The following is a 16,091-nucleotide window of genomic DNA, read 5'->3' on the forward strand; positions in this document are numbered from 1 at the left end:
AATTGAATAATACTATTAAATGAAACATAATAAAATAGGGATAATTTGTAAATTACTCCAATAACAGTTTGATTTTTGATAAATACATTTTCTATTTTGATTTTTGAAAAATACATTTTCTTAATTGTGAATTGACATTTTTATCCAAATTAGAGATTTTAATAATTAATTCAAGGCATGCATAAAAATTATAGAAATTGGAGCAAACAAACAACATTGTTTTCAAAGGGGAAAACTAATTTATTAAGAATGGGAAATTAGTTAGAATAACTTAGATTTTATGAGAAATGACTAGAGTAACACACAAAAAAAGAAAACAAAAATATGATACCAAAGTACACAAATATCCCCACCTCTCATTAAACACGTAAAAAAAAAAAAAAATCTTTAGCCAAAAATGTAAGTTATCGATTTCCCCTTTCTCATTATCACTCCACGATTTCCCTTTTTCTCATTAGATATGAATCCTAAATCCTAAATTGTCAATTCTTCAACAATCGAGGTTCATTCGTTTTGTGACTTGAAGACTCCTTGATTCTGACTTCGTAGCACCGTTTTCTATCACTAAAACCTCCAGATTCACAAAAGAGAAAGTGAATTAGAGAAGCAAATCCGACGACCCAAGATTACGTTTCTGAAATTGAGAATTGCATCTAATGTAAGTGACTTTCTACTCTTACTTCCGTTGATTTCAATCTGTTTAGTTGACACAGAAATCATGCAATCAAGGGTAAAACTCGAAAATTTCGATTTTGGTGGTTCTGGGTATCACTGAATTGGATTTTACCTTTCTCCAGAGTTCCTGGTTTTGTTCTTAATTGATAGTAATATAAGGATTTCGTTGCATCTCAGTTTCATAATTATACGCTAGCAATTGTCTATATCATTGTACATAGTGGTCTGGTAATTTCGATTTTAACATATGTTTTCCTAACTACAGTGTACATTTGTTACACTTTTTACAGAGAGATGATTAAATCAAACTGTGCAAAAACATATACAGCAAGGTTGTATCTGACGGGACCATTTGGTTTTGATGATGGAGCTTCTTTGAATGATGCCATGCAAGGTAATAGAATCATTAGCAGGCTGCTGTTGAACTACTTTACCATTCTAGACCTTCCAATCTCCAACTCTTTCTCTGTTGTATGTATTGCAGATAGCTTTAGGAGGCCGCTACTCCAGGAATTTATTCAAAAGGCATGGTGATCTTTGACACATCAGAAGACCAAGATGCAAATGCCTTGAGTGATTTTCTTGTTACAAAATTTGTTCCCGGAACGCAGCTCGATAGAGAGAAAGAAGAGGGAGAACGAGGAGCAAGAAACTGTGTTGTTAAAATAAGAAACCAGAAGCTCCTCTCTCCGGTTTGATAGCTGAGTTATGTTCCGTGATTGAGCGACTGACAATAAGATTTAGAGAGAGTTTTGAGCCAGCAGAACTACCTGGATCTGTTTTATAGTGAGCTCTCTATTACGTCACATATGCAGAGTGATATATTGTTTGTGCACTTATACGAAATAGAAACTGTTTATTATTACAGGCAAGATTGAAAACACTGACAGAACACAAAGAAAAAGAAAAAAGTTTGCATAAAGTTATAAATCACAGAGCTTTTTTCTTGTTTTGTTTGATCACAGTATTCCTTTGGACTCATGAACCATCATGAACTTTTCATGCAACGCACCTTCTGGCTTTAACGTACAAACAAGTAGTTAGAAGCTATTTTCTAGGAGTATGGTTTATTCAAACGAGTTGTTGTGACGTAGAAGAAGTGGCAAAGTCAGTCTTGCAGGGTTTGAGGAAAATGGTTACTCAATACCGGAAACAGCTGAGAACTTTGGAGGTGAACAACTATGCCCTCATGCTTCATCTGGAACAAGCACTGCAGAACAACAGTTTCAACCCTGGCTTGTACCATCTGTTTTTAGACAAGAAACAATATTTACATAAAACAGGTTTTTCAAGTCAAAAAGTCTGTTACTACATATAGTTTGTAAAGGTCTGCTATAACGTACATAAAAATATGCTATGATATGATACAGAGTTAGTTCTGTTATTAATTTTATAAGTCTGCTAGGAAGTATACTTATTTAAAAAGTTTGCCATTTATAAACGAAGAAAATATATATCTGCTACTTCGAAAACAAAAAAATCTGTCAAACTATAAAAAGTCTACGAGCAAAATTTCATTGGATGTGAAAAAATCTTTCGCATATTAAAAGTCTGCCATCACACAATAAAAATCTGTTATATAAAAACTGTCAGCTGAAAACAAACCTGCCAACATAAATAAATCTGTTGTAATGTATGGTAGACTTGTTCCTCAAAGTATTTAACAATATTAATTATGTTTTGATAAGTTTGCGAAAGATAATAAATTTGCCATAGACTAGAAAAACTGTTATTTCGTGTGGAAGATTTTTACCGGCAAACTTACTTATATATGGCAGATTTTTGATGAGATGGCAAAAAAATAATAATGGTATTTTTGTAATTATGTTTTTTTGTTAACAAAGCTATGAAGGGTATTATAGGTACAAAAAATAGTGTAGTAAATAAAAAAAGATAGAAATTAATCTAGTAATAAAAACATGATTTAGTGTTATTTGAGTAATCTTCCCAAGATAGGAATACAACTCACAGTGACCAACTTAACAACATCAAACCAACACAAATCTTTATACGTCCTTTCTTGGTATTTCTAGAATTGATAAATAATCGAAAGTGAATCAAAATCAAATGAATTCAAAAGCCTATAACAGATGTAATTCTCAGCCCCCGTAGTCTCTTTTTTTTTTCAATACGCAGAGCTACTCTCACTAGCAGAGAGCGAAGGTCTTCAGATTTGACCAAGCTCAAGCTATTATTGCTACTTATCTCTAGCCCTTGCATCCGTCCATTCTGCAGAAACTCCGACACTATGAGAATTCGACATCTCTATCGGACGGCTTTGATTGAACCCTCGCATCTGCTGCATCATATCTTGGCTGTTATTGATCGAGCCATGATGATACTGTGGTATCGCCATGAACGTTGAAGGAGAATACTGAACCTGCTGCATTCCCAGTAAGAATCTGAGTTACTAGCGATCTCTCCCGTTTCCATCTTCATCCTCTCCACTTCTTTCCTCAATGCTTAGTTTAAAGCTAACAAGTAAAAAAAACAAAAGCAAGATATTAAGATCACAGACATCAAAATGCATAGTAAGGATTAGACATTGGTTATTACCATTACGAAGGTGAGCTTGTTGCTCCATTGCTTGTAGCCAGAGCTTTAGCCCTGTGTTCTCGTTTAATAATTTTTCAAAACAATTAAATAATTTAAGATATTATTAAAAAGATATGAGAAATATATTGTGTAGATATATTAAAAGAATAATTGGTAGATTCTGTAGTGATACATTTTAAAAATCAATTTTAAACAATATATTAGAAACAGAAAAATATTAAAAATGGGCAATTAGGTAAATTTATATATATATAAGTGTATTTTTCAAAAAATTAAATAATGGTGTAGTTTTCAAATTTTATTCTTATTGGAGTGCATTTCTCCAAATTTTCCCAATAAAATATGTATATAAAACATCTGGTGTGATGAATAGTGTTACACCATATTTGGTGGAATAGTATCAATTTTGGTGTTCCATTAGATCATATGAAATTACACCAATTTGTTGTTTTGGTATTCCATTAAAATTGGCCTAGTAAAAAAATATTTTCTCAGTTGCTTTTCATTTTTCAGATGCCAACACCATAATTCTTATGTACAAAAATCAAAAGAAAAACATCTTATAAATTGTAACCTTTCTTATTATATTGAGGTTCTCACTATCCAAATTTAATAATCATCTGCTACTTCTTTAAATACCAAATGGCTAATCAAAGGAATGAGATCAGAATCATCTATCTTAGTATGAAATGATTTTTGGTTTCCATTCACTTGCCCGAAACAAGCAAAGAAAAAATAACATAATCTTTACACGGATCTTACAGTGGTTGTTTCATCAATGTGAACTCGAAAACATGAAATTTATAGGTAATTCGGAATCTGGTGGATCCTCGAAATGTGAAAATCATTGAAATTATCTCATTAAATAGATTTCAGACAACTGATCGTGAAGGATGGCATTTTACTAATAATGGAAGGCACAAGGTCAAATCTGGATATCAATTAGAACGAGTGTACCCAGATAGAGAAAGAATATTACCAGAGTTTGGTCCATCGATCGCTCCACTAAAAGCTTTCTACTGAAAAGTAAGTTGTCCACCTAAGATGAAACACTTTTTATGGCAATTAGTATCAGGATGTCTAGTGATTAAGAAACATTTAAGAGCAAAAGGGCTACAATTTATGCAGGACGTGGAGAACCTGGAGAATCCAAAAACCATGTGTGTTTTTGAGTGTCCACCGGCGATTCAGGTTTAAGCACTCTCACAGATTCCATCGAATCCAAATACCTTTCCCACTAAACCACTTTTTGCAAACATGGATTATTTAGTTTTGAAAGTTTCTCCAGAATTAAAGAAACATCAATTTGCATGCATCCTATGTGGTACATATGAAAATCAAATAACAAGTATTCAGCAAACTGGATGTCGATCATAGAGATAGTCTTCAACTGACGGAAACAGAGCCACTACTTGGGGCTTAGGCGCATAATTCACTTACAAAGGAAATCGATCGAACTTGTTTACCAGTAGAAACAACAATACCACTTATCTCAGGTAGGTAGTATTTTACGGATGGATCATGAAAAAATCAGGAAACCTATTCAGGATAAGAGTGGTATAATACCCTGGAATGTTTTGATGGTTTAATGGGAGCGAGTAATACAAGAGCGAATCAGTCACCACTTCACTCGTAGTTAGAGACTCTTATTTGGGCAATGGAATGTATGCGGAATCTAAGGCAGTATACTGTTATATTTGCAACAGATTGTTCTTAGTTGGTGAAGATAGTTTTTGAACAAGAAGAATAACCAGCATTTGCAAATTATTTGGAAGACATAAAGTATTAGACACATAGTTGTCCCATATCGGGTATTGGAAGGGATTCATAGTAATATATAAGATAGATGGACCACTCTACTTATAACCAATTGGTTTTAAGTGTGAAGCATGTCTAGCTTAACATGGTATCAGAGCCCGATCCACGCAACCAACCCGTTCTACATCGATCTGGCCCAAATTTGGCCCATCGATCATTGCCCAAACATTCCGAGATTGACGCTCAAAGAGCCATCATCTCGAGGGGCGTATTAGACACATAGTTGTCCCATATCGGGTATTGGAAGGGATTCTTAGTAATATATAAGATAGATGGACCACTCTATTTATAACCAATCTATCTTATTAAAACTCAAGTACAAAATCATTTTGTTTGGTTACTTGGATAGCATTTTAAACATTTAGTGTGTTTGGAAACATGGATTGCAGTTTAAAAAGGAGGTTTGTTTAAAAACATGGATAACAATATTAAATGAGAATTGTTTGGAAACATGGATAGCAGTATATTTACTTCCTTTTATTTACACATTTAGTCATTGCATTAATAAAAAATTAGGTATTTCCTTTTTATAATTTTTTTTATTTACAGATTTTACCACTACATTTAAAATCAATTTAAATTAATTAATTATAATTCCAAACTTATCTAAACAAATTGATGTCTCCATATATTCATCATTATTAATATGTAAAATTACTATTAAAAAAATATTTCACTTATTTTAGCCAAACACATAAAAATATATATATTTTTATTTTTTTACAAAATCATTTAGGTATAAACATTCGGATACCCATTTAGGTACAAGCCGTTTCTTTCAGGTATAGATTTTTTGGGTTTTGAAATTTCTTTTTAGTACTTCCTTTTGTGTTTTTTTTATTTATAGATTCTACCATTGCATTTAAAATCTATTTAAATTAATTAATTAAATTTCAAAAATTATCTAAACAAATCGATATTGATATATTGATCATTACTAATATTGTAAAAATATTAGTAAATAAAAAATTTCTATTTAACTTCATTTAGCCAAACACATAAAAATATTTTCTATTTGTTTACAAAATCAGTTAGGCATATACATTCATGTATCCATTTAGGTACGGGTCGTTTCTTTCGGGTATATATTTTTTGGGTTTTGATATTTCTTTTTAGGTACTTCCTTTTTGTATTTTTTTTATTTACATATTCTATCAATGCATTTCAAATCAATTTAAATTCATTAAGTACAATTCCAAAACTTATTGAAACAAATCGATATTCATATATTGATCATTATTAATATTTTACAAATATTACTGAATAAAATTTTATATTTCACTTAATTTAGCCAAACACATAAAATATTTTTTATTTGTTTACGGAATCCGTTAGAAATAAATATTTGGGGTACCCATTTAGTTACTGGTCAATTTTTTCGGGTATAATTTTTTTTGGTTTTGATATTAGGCCATGTTTGGATATAAATTTATGTGTGAGTTTCAAATTGAATCCCCCGGGTCTGTATGAATTTTGTTCTGATGTATAAGAAACTAAAAATATTTAAATAACGAAAGAATTTGAAAATGATTTATATTTGAACAAAAAATAATGGCTGCACATAAAAAAAATCAACATAAAAGTACTGTACATTTGCATTCAAAATCATTTTTTTTTAACAACAGACTACACAAATATGTTTATTTGTATAAAAAAATAAATTACAATGTAAATATTTAATTAATATAGAAATATGTTACATTGTTTAAAATATCAATATAAAAGTATTATACATTTGCGTTCTAAAATTATTTATTTTAACAATAAGCCAAATAAATATATTTATTAGCGAGAGAATAAAACAAAGCCAAAAACACATAGTTTACCAGATAGACTCTATATGTCAAACTTATTATAAAGAAGATTTTACTAAGATAAACACATTCAATAATTACAAACAAATAATATATTTCATAAAAGTGAAAATAATACCCGCCCTTTCAAGGGCGGGTCAAAATCTAGTTGGTTTTAAATGTGAAACCCATCTAGCTTAACATAAAGATCTTAAAGAGAAATTTCAGTAGTTCAAAGCTCATTCATATTCTACGGACGCAGAACTCAAAGGCAGACAGTCTCACACGAAATGTAAAGAAGCAACCATTGTTTGTTATTCATATGGATACGTAGTTACCAGTTTAGCTTGAAAAGTCTATTTAAGTTGCAGACAAAAAAAATTATAAATATTGCCACTACATTACAGACGACCAACCTTCATAATAATAATTATGAATATTACATTTAATATTATACTATATTTTTATCTGTGCTTTCGAAACGCAAAAGAATAAATGTTAAATTGTTTAGGTGTTTATAAAGTACCACAAAATTTTTGTCTGGATTCAATATGTGATGGTCTAATAATACTGACAACTAAAGATCATTTTGACAACTAAAGATCATTTTTAAGTTCAACATACTTATCCGCCTAGTATTAAGCAAACTTAGTATTCATCCTATCAATATTCAAATCAATGATGAATTTTATTAATTGACATAGAAACATGAAAGAAGGTTTTATTAACTTGTTTCATCATAGGATAATAATCTCATGAGTTCGAAGCTTTGTCAAACCTAGATAGCCAAGAAGCATTATCTCTCTATTAAAAGGAGAATGATTATGTTCTCTAAGTTATGTTTGTATATTGAAGGGTTATCAACTGTAAGCACGCTCAAGGTGGATATCGCCAAAGCATTTGATACGCTATCTTGGGAGTTTCTTCTCACTTGCTTGGAAAGTATGCAGCTACCGCGCCACTTCGTCTCTCTTCTCAAGGCCTGCATATGCAATAGGGGTGGGCACTTTACCCGATATCCGAAGTGGCACCCGAACCCGATCCGAAAAACCTGAACTGAAATCCGAACCGAAGTAGCAAAATACCCGAATGGATATTAAGTTAGGAGAGATTGGATATCCGAACCCGAACGGGTAATACCCGAACCCGAATGGATATCCGAAGATAACCGAACATATGTATATTTACCTTTATTTTTCTAGTTTACATCTCTCATTTTATTTAAAATATTTAAATTGATGTTACGCATACTTTAAGATCATATAGTATATATATAATTATGAAGAAAATAATTTGATATTCATTTAAAATGCATGTCAAATTTTTTATTTCATGTATTAACAAAAGTTACATCCAAAGTTTAAAAACAATAGCCAAATTAATATTTTTATTTTTGAAATGTTATATCCAAATCTATTAATCACTCAATCTATAAAAATAGAAAAATTAGTTAAGTGAAATCTATATTTTTAAATACAAGAAACTTTAAAAAATTGAAAATTTTATTTTTATTTCTTCTAAAAATCTAAATATCCGAACCCGATCCAAAATAACCGAACCCGAACTAAAAATATCCGAACCCGACCCAAAGTACAGAAATACCCGAACGGATTTTATATCCCTATACCGAAATACCCGAAAATCCGAAATACCCGATCCGAACCCGAACGGGTACCCGAACGCCCACCCCTATGCAAGACGAGCTTCATGGTGGGATATAACGGTACGGTAAATGGCTATTTCAAAGGGAGAAGGGGGCTAAGACAAGGTGACCCCTTGTCCCCCTATCTATTTGTAATAGCTATGAACTGTCTATCCTTTATGCTCAAGAGAGCTGCAACTCATGAAGGCCTGCTCTATCACCCTAACTGTGAAAAAATAAAGCTCACTCACCTTGCTTTTGCGGACGACCTCCTCATTTTCATTGAAGGTTCACTAAGCTCAGTGCAGCATGTACTCACAGTTCTCCATGAGTTTGAGCAAAGGTCGGGACTCAAGGTCAGTTTGCAGAAGACAAGCTTCTATGCCTCAGGACTATCGGACGCCGAGATATACACGATTCAAGCCTCAACTGGAATAGTATGTGGAACGCTGCCGGTCCGCTATCTTGGTGTTCCCCTAAACTCAAAGAAACTGAACGCTGTCACCTGTGAGCCATTGCTTCATCAAATAAAAAAGCGCCTCTCTTCATGGACGGTAAAGACTCTTTCATTTGCTGGTCGCTTGCTCCTGATCAAGACTGTAATCTCAGGCATAACAACCTTCTGGTGCTCTGCATTCATATTACCAAAAGCGGTTATAAGAAGAATAAATTCTCTCTGTAGTGTGTTTTTGTGGAAAGGTAATATCGAGAGCAACAACAATGCAAGAGTTGCTTGGGAGAACTGTGTACTTACTAAGGAGCAGGGAGGGCTGGGAATTAAAGATCTTCAAACTTGGAACCTTGCTTGCTGTATTAGACTCATTTGGTTGCTCTTCTTCAAAGCTGGATCGGTGTGGGTGGCTTGGTTCAGAGATAGAGTTCTCAAAGGTTCTATTCATAACTACTGGACCACGAAGCCGAGCTCCTCATACTCATGGTTGGCAAACAAGCTTCTTAAGCTTAAAACGGTGGTCTTCCCGTTGATCAAACTTCGACTGGAAGATGGAAGGGCAGCTCGGTTCTGGCACGACAACTGGTCACCTTTTGGGAGTCTGGCGCAAGCGCTGAACAACTATGTTTCAAGACTAGGAATCTCAGACAAGGCAATGGTGGCGTCGCTTTATAGAAGAGGAGCATGGCACCTCCCTGCAGCGAGATCAGAACCTCAACTACTCCTCCATGCGTACCTAACAACGATCACTCTCACAGTCAATCCAGACTATTATGAATGGGAGATTGCGGGTGCAGTCAAAGCGAGGTACTCCACGGGTGAAATGTATACCTATTTGCGAGGTGTGATTGATGAGGTCTCATGGGCTCCAGCGATTTGGTTCTCTTATGGGATCCCTAGGCAACAATTTCACTCTTGGCTGGTTGTGCTTGATAGGTGTCCGACGAGAGATAGGCTTCTAAATTGGGGCCTCCCTGTCTCTCCGCTCTGTCTCCTATGCAACAGTGCCAACGAATCTCGTGATCACATCTACTTCCTCTGCCCTTTTAGCTATGATCTATGGGAACTTATCGCCAGGCAATGCTCCCTGCAACCACTCAGACAATGGGATCAAACACTGCGGCAGATGCAATCGCTGCCAAGGCAGAAATCACGGCGACCGCAAAGGCTCCTTACTCTTCTTGCTTGGCAAGCTACTCTCTACTGGCTATGGAACAAACGGAACTCTCGCCTCCACGCTAACTCCTTTAGGTCGGTTGATGCTCTCAGCAAGCTCATCGGTCGTCAGATACGGAATAGGACACAGAGCTTCAGACAATCAAATCCGAAGCTCTCCTCTGCCATGTTTCAACTCTGGATTCAAGATGAATGATCGGTCATCCTTCGCTGTACCTGTCCATACTACCTTCGAACTCTCCGCCGGTTCCTCTCCTCTACTACCATCAAAGACATTACAACTGGGTCTGGGCTAACTATGGGCTATTCTAAATGAAGTTTCTAACTATGAGTTTTAAACTATGGGTTGTGTAAGATCATTAAGGCCTGTTAGGCTTGTAAACATTTTGTTTCTTTTGCTCTTTTATATTGAAAGCCAGTTTCAAAAAAAAAAAAAAAAACTGTAAGCACGCTATGCCACATTAAAGCGTATATAATATCTGAAGCACATCCATTTAGTTAGCAACATTACACATGTTTTACTAATTCGTGAAAAGTTATCTATGTAAAACATTTTTGCATTTATAACCCCAGCCCGGATCTGCAGTAAAAACGGTAAATCTGCTGATCTGATATGTAATCTAGTTTAGTTTTAAAAAATATCAGTTATTTAAAAATTTAATAAAACCAGCTAAAATCGCTAGATCCCAAAAATACCGACTATACCGATGGATGACAAAATATTGTAATCCAATTTGATTATTTTTTTAGATTTAAAATTTAGTTTCAATATTTACGTTAGATATTTAAATACTTATTAATTTTAATTTTGCTGTAATTTTATCATATGTCGTAACTCTAATTTGTTACAAAAATGTTTAAATTGTGTTTTTATATATTTTTATGTAAAGTTGAAATAAATAAAGAAAATATGTTGTCAAAGTTTAATATAATTTTTAAAATTTAAATGCACGGAATTATTTTGGGTTTACAAAGATTTTCTTTAATGAAAAATATATTCTACCTAATATTTTGAAAGTCTTGTGCATAGTTTATATTAAATTTATATAGTTTGTTTTATTTTTAAATACGTAGGTTGAAGTTTAAGCTATGAAATTTTTTGATATGCACTATATTTAAAATTTATATAAGAAATAATTTATTAAAAAGTAATTTATTAAAAAGTAGTTTATTAAAATTTATATAAGAAATAATTTATTAAATTTATATAAGAAATAATTTATTAATAATTTATTAAAAAGTAGTTATTTCGGTAAGGAAGAACTTACACTCACGAGGATTATCCGGGGACTTATATTGTGATAGATGTGGAGCTCCAGAGGAATCAATTAATCATGTATTTTTTGAATGTCCTCCAGCGCGTCAGGTTTGGGCCCTATCCCTGATCCCATCTAATCATTCCTTTTTCCCCACAGAGTCTATATTCACTAATATGGATTATTTATTTTGGAGAGTTCTTCCAAAATTAGAGGATCATCGGTTTGCTTGGATATTATGGTATATTTGGAAAGCAAGGAATAATAAGGTTTTTAGCCATTTGGACGTTGAACCTATGGATACCATAAAACTAGCAGACACAGAATCAAAACTTTGGAAGGAGGCACAAATTATCCCTACACCAGTAGTAGGTCAACAAAATTCGGATCTTCCGTCCATTCCAGGACGGTGGTGTTTTATTGATGGATCCTGGAAGGATAAGGAAATATTCTCGGGACAGGGATGGTATAGTATACTTGAGGGATATGATGGTCTTATGGGAGCACGGAATGTTAGGGCTTCCCTATCTCCTCTCCACTCAGAGATAGAAGCTTTAATATGGGCAATGGAGTGTATGCGGAATCTGAGACAGTACAGGGTTATATTTGCGACAGATTGTTCTCAATTGGTGAAGATGGTTTCGGAACCAGAAGAATGGCCTGCTTTTGCAACCTATTTAGCAGATATCGAGACTTTGAAAGGAAACTTTCATAGTTCAGATATTATTTATGTATCTCGCACGAAGAATCAAAAGGCCGACAGCCTCGCCAGAAGTGCTAGGAATCAACCGACCTTTGTCGTGCATATGGATGCAGAGTTACCTGTTTGGTTTACAGAGTCGTTTTGAGTCTGTAAAAGTCGATGACAAAAAAAAAAAAAAGTAGTTTTTTCATTTTTTATAGTTGTAGAAGTTAGCTTCCATCTTAAATTTGTAAATAAATGCCAAATCTTTGTTTTGGGATATTTTTATATTCATAGTTTGAACTAGCAAAAATTAAATTTTAATACAAACTACAAAAATACATTTATAACTAGGGTAAACCGGCCTTATAGGCAGGCCAATAAATAATTAAAATACAAATGTTTTAAAATTTTGAATTTAATTTTAACTAAAATTAGCATTAACTTAGTATAAATAAAAATAATTTTAGAAATTATATATTTATCTAATTATTGTTGTAAAAAATAATTATTATAAAATTTAATAACATAATTATTTACTATCTTTCTATTTTTTTCTTTGTTTGACTATAACAATAAGTCGCATAGATTTTCTTATAACTACAATTGAATTAAATAAGCAGAATGAAGTTATTTTCCTATTATTTAATATTTTTTAATGAACAAATTTTTTTTATACATTTTTCTTTAAAAAATGATTTACATGATATAACAAATAAATTACTCTTATAACTTATAATATATTTTTCATCAACTTAAAATATTTGAAGATAGATAAATAAATAATACGAAACTATGGTTACTGACAGAAAAAGAAACTATGATTACTATACATATACATGTTTGTTAGAATTTTTTATGTACATAAACGAAGTTAACCATGTTATTAAAATGACTGATTAGATATTTAAAATCAAATATTACCGACTAACTTATAAAATAGAATTCTTACAATAATTTTACTATACATATATATATATAAAAAATATATTGACATTAAAATTAATAATATATATATATATATATATATATATATATATGTAATTTCATTAAATATTGATTTGGCCCCTTGTGTTTCAAAACAAAAATATATTTATTTGGGCCTCCTAAAACTATTGTTAGTGGGACAATGATAGAGGTGTCAAAATGAGGTAGCCTCAACTCAACTTCGTTCATAGTGAGTTCGGGTCTTTCGTAAGCTAGTTCATCTAACCTCATTTATTATATGAGTTTCAATATATAAACTCAAACTTAAGCATCTAGATCATGAGTTAAATGAGCAAACTCGTGATCAAAATATAAAATAAATTACAGAATTAAAATTTTATACTATAAATTAAAATTAAAATATTTAAAATCCAAAACGTTGATATTAAATAGCCAATAAAACCAACACATAATAACATATTAAATCAAAATTAAAACAGTGATCCAAAATCAATTCCAGGTAAGAGTCTTGAAATGCCAAGCGGAGAGGCGTGAACGAGATCTCCGGAGGCGGCTGATTACGGCAACGATCTTCGGACCGGATTTGCATGGGTCTTGGATTCTTAGTTTCTCCTTTGCTTGTTCTGGTGTTTTATCAAAAAACTTCTATCAAAATTTGCCATTGAGTTTGTACTCCTTAAATTCAACGCTACATTGTTTCAAATTAGTAATGATGATTTTCTTCTTCTTCTTTTTACTTTTTAATTCCAATAATAGTTCATAATTAACCACGAGTCAGTGGTCGGGTGGTACATGGCGTTCCAGGATCCCTAAGGGACCTGAGTTCGAATCCGTTACCACTCAGATTACCCTGACTTGTGGCCACGCGGATATGGGTCATGCTTTCGGCCCATTTGAAAACCCGGAGAGAGGGTCCATCCGTGGGCTGCACCTCCCCTTGGGGATTAGTCTGGGCCTCGGTCCGGGATACCCCAGGTTAAACAAAAAAAAAAAAAAAAAAAAAAAAAAAAAAAAAAAAAATAATAGTTCATAATAGCTATTCTCTCTGTAGTTGTTGCCATAATAATATATCTTAAAACAACATAAAAACACTGGAACCGAAACTCAGCAGAAATATAGTCTTGAAAAAATGCTGGCAAAAACTACATTTTGCAACACCAACATCTCCCAAGACTAGACGTTGGCAAAACTGGGGATTCGAATCGTTATACATTAATATATGAACTCGATTTATGAACTTAGTATTTTGAGATTTGATTATAACCGAACCGAAATCCTAAATAGCATTCGAAGATATCCAAAATTAGTTACATATATTAATGTTTTTTATATATGTTAAGATAATTTAGATATTTATAGTATTCGAAAGATTTTTGTAGTTTATTTTATTTGTTATTTTGAATAGTTTTAGTTAATTTACATAGTTTTAACTATTTTTTAATTAAATTTGAATAATATATATATTTAAAAAAAAAGTTTGGTTAAATTTCAGGTTTTAAAAATATATTTTTTAACGATTTTAAATATTGGTTACAATCCAATCCGAACCGAACCCGCAAAAGAACCAAACCGAATTCGATAACTTTTAAAACCAAAAAAACTTAAACTTATGAATATAAGAAGATTATTCGATAATCAACCGTTCCGAAACCAAGACTCCGGAAAGCCCATACCTAGCCAAGACACAGATTATTTTAATTAGGCCTGGACGTTTTTAACTCAACCCGAACTACCTACTTAAACCCGAACCGGAAAAATCGAAACCGAATCCGAACTGATATACAAAAATATTCGAATGGGACCTATGAGCTTAGTACTTTGGTGTTTGGTTATAACCCGAACCGAACTGAAATCCGAACTAGGATCCGAAAATATCCGAAATTAGTTAAATATGTTAATATTTTTATATATTTTAAGGTGATTTAGATATTTTAGAGTATTAAAAATATTTTTGTAGTTTTCGTTATTTTTTATTTTGAATACTTTTAGCTAATTTTGATAGTTTAAATTAGATTTGTAAATGATTTATAGATTTTGAAAAAAAGAATTGTCAGTTTTTGAAGTTTTAAATTTTTTTTTTAGACAATTTAAACATCAGCTACATCTGATCCGAACCGAACTCGGAAAGAACCGAACCGAATCCGATCCAATAATTAGTAAAATCCGAATGGGACTTTTGAGCTTAGCACCGAAAATCCGAAAATCCGATTTACCCAAACCGATACCGAATGAGACACCGAACTCTTAGGCCTAATTCTAATCAGTCGTTTAGCTAGTACTTGTTGCTTTATAAGGTTTAATCCAAACTTTCAAACCCATACAGAATGGGCTTTTATATATATAATCAGTAAGCCCAGTTTTCTTTAAAACCCTAGTCCTTTTCTTTAAAGCCAAGAGGGGCAAACCCTTTTGTTGTGCGGCTCTGCGAAACTTGGAAAATGGGTAAAAATCCTTCTTCTCATCTCTCCTTTAGATCCAATCCTCGCCCTTTAGATCGATTTAGCGTCTCTCTTTCAAACTTCAGATGATTTTGTGTTATGGATCTGTTGTTACGAACTAATTTAATAATTTCGATTTGATTTTGGTGAACGCTAGGTGCTTACAAGTATGTGTCTGAGCTATGGAGGAAGAAACAGTCCGATGTCATGAGGTTCGTGCAGAGGGTTAGGTGCTGGGAGTACAGACAGCAGCCTTCCATTGTCCGTCTCGTCAGGCCTACTCGTCCCGACAAGGCTCGTCGTTTGGGCTACAAGGCCAAACAAGTAATGTTTTCCCCATAAACTTGACTTTATTGGTAAAATGAGATCTTGGAGTGTAGATAATTATTACTTGTCTTAAACGGATGTGCTATCATTGTATGATGTTGCTTTAATTTGCTTGGTTTTGATGTTTATTGTGTTTCTTGGAACAAACACATGTCTGAAAATCTAGCTCTTGTTCTGATTGGTACATAAAACATACTATTTGTCACTAATACAGGGATTTGTGGTGTACCGTGTCCGTGTGAGACGTGGTGGACGCAAGAGGCCAGTGCCAAAGGGTATTGTGTATGGTAAGCCCACAAACCAGGGAGTCACCCAACTCAAGTTCCAGA

General features: G+C 32.9%; 1 protein-coding gene and 2 long non-coding RNA genes across 3 annotated transcripts; 2 read left to right on the forward strand and 1 right to left on the reverse strand.

The window, feature by feature from the left end:
• Positions 1-370: 370 nt before the first annotated feature.
• On the forward strand, positions 371-1,632 carry LOC130498894 (uncharacterized). Its single transcript, XR_008937917.1, has 3 exons — positions 371-658; positions 966-1,069; positions 1,160-1,632. It is a non-coding gene; the product is annotated as an uncharacterized LOC130498894 (long non-coding RNA).
• A 7,183-nt stretch (positions 1,633-8,815) lies between these two features.
• LOC130498895 (uncharacterized) lies at positions 8,816-10,376 on the reverse strand. The gene is made up of 3 exons (XR_008937918.1): positions 9,767-10,376; positions 9,239-9,671; positions 8,816-9,114 (listed from the first exon to the last, which is right to left on the reverse strand). It is a non-coding gene; the product is annotated as an uncharacterized LOC130498895 (long non-coding RNA).
• A 5,004-nt stretch (positions 10,377-15,380) lies between these two features.
• Positions 15,381-16,090, forward strand: LOC130498989 (60S ribosomal protein L15-1-like; the record flags this gene model as incomplete). Its single annotated transcript, XM_056992866.1, has 3 exons — positions 15,381-15,439; positions 15,593-15,759; positions 15,977-16,090. Coding segments are annotated over exons 1-3 (285 nt in total), but the record flags the coding sequence as incomplete, so codon positions are not given.
• Between the last annotated feature and the right edge of the window lies 1 nt (position 16,091).

Source organism: Raphanus sativus, chromosome 8, assembly GCF_000801105.2.
Source record: "Raphanus sativus cultivar WK10039 chromosome 8, ASM80110v3, whole genome shotgun sequence".
NCBI classification, from domain to species: domain Eukaryota; kingdom Viridiplantae; phylum Streptophyta; class Magnoliopsida; order Brassicales; family Brassicaceae; genus Raphanus; species Raphanus sativus.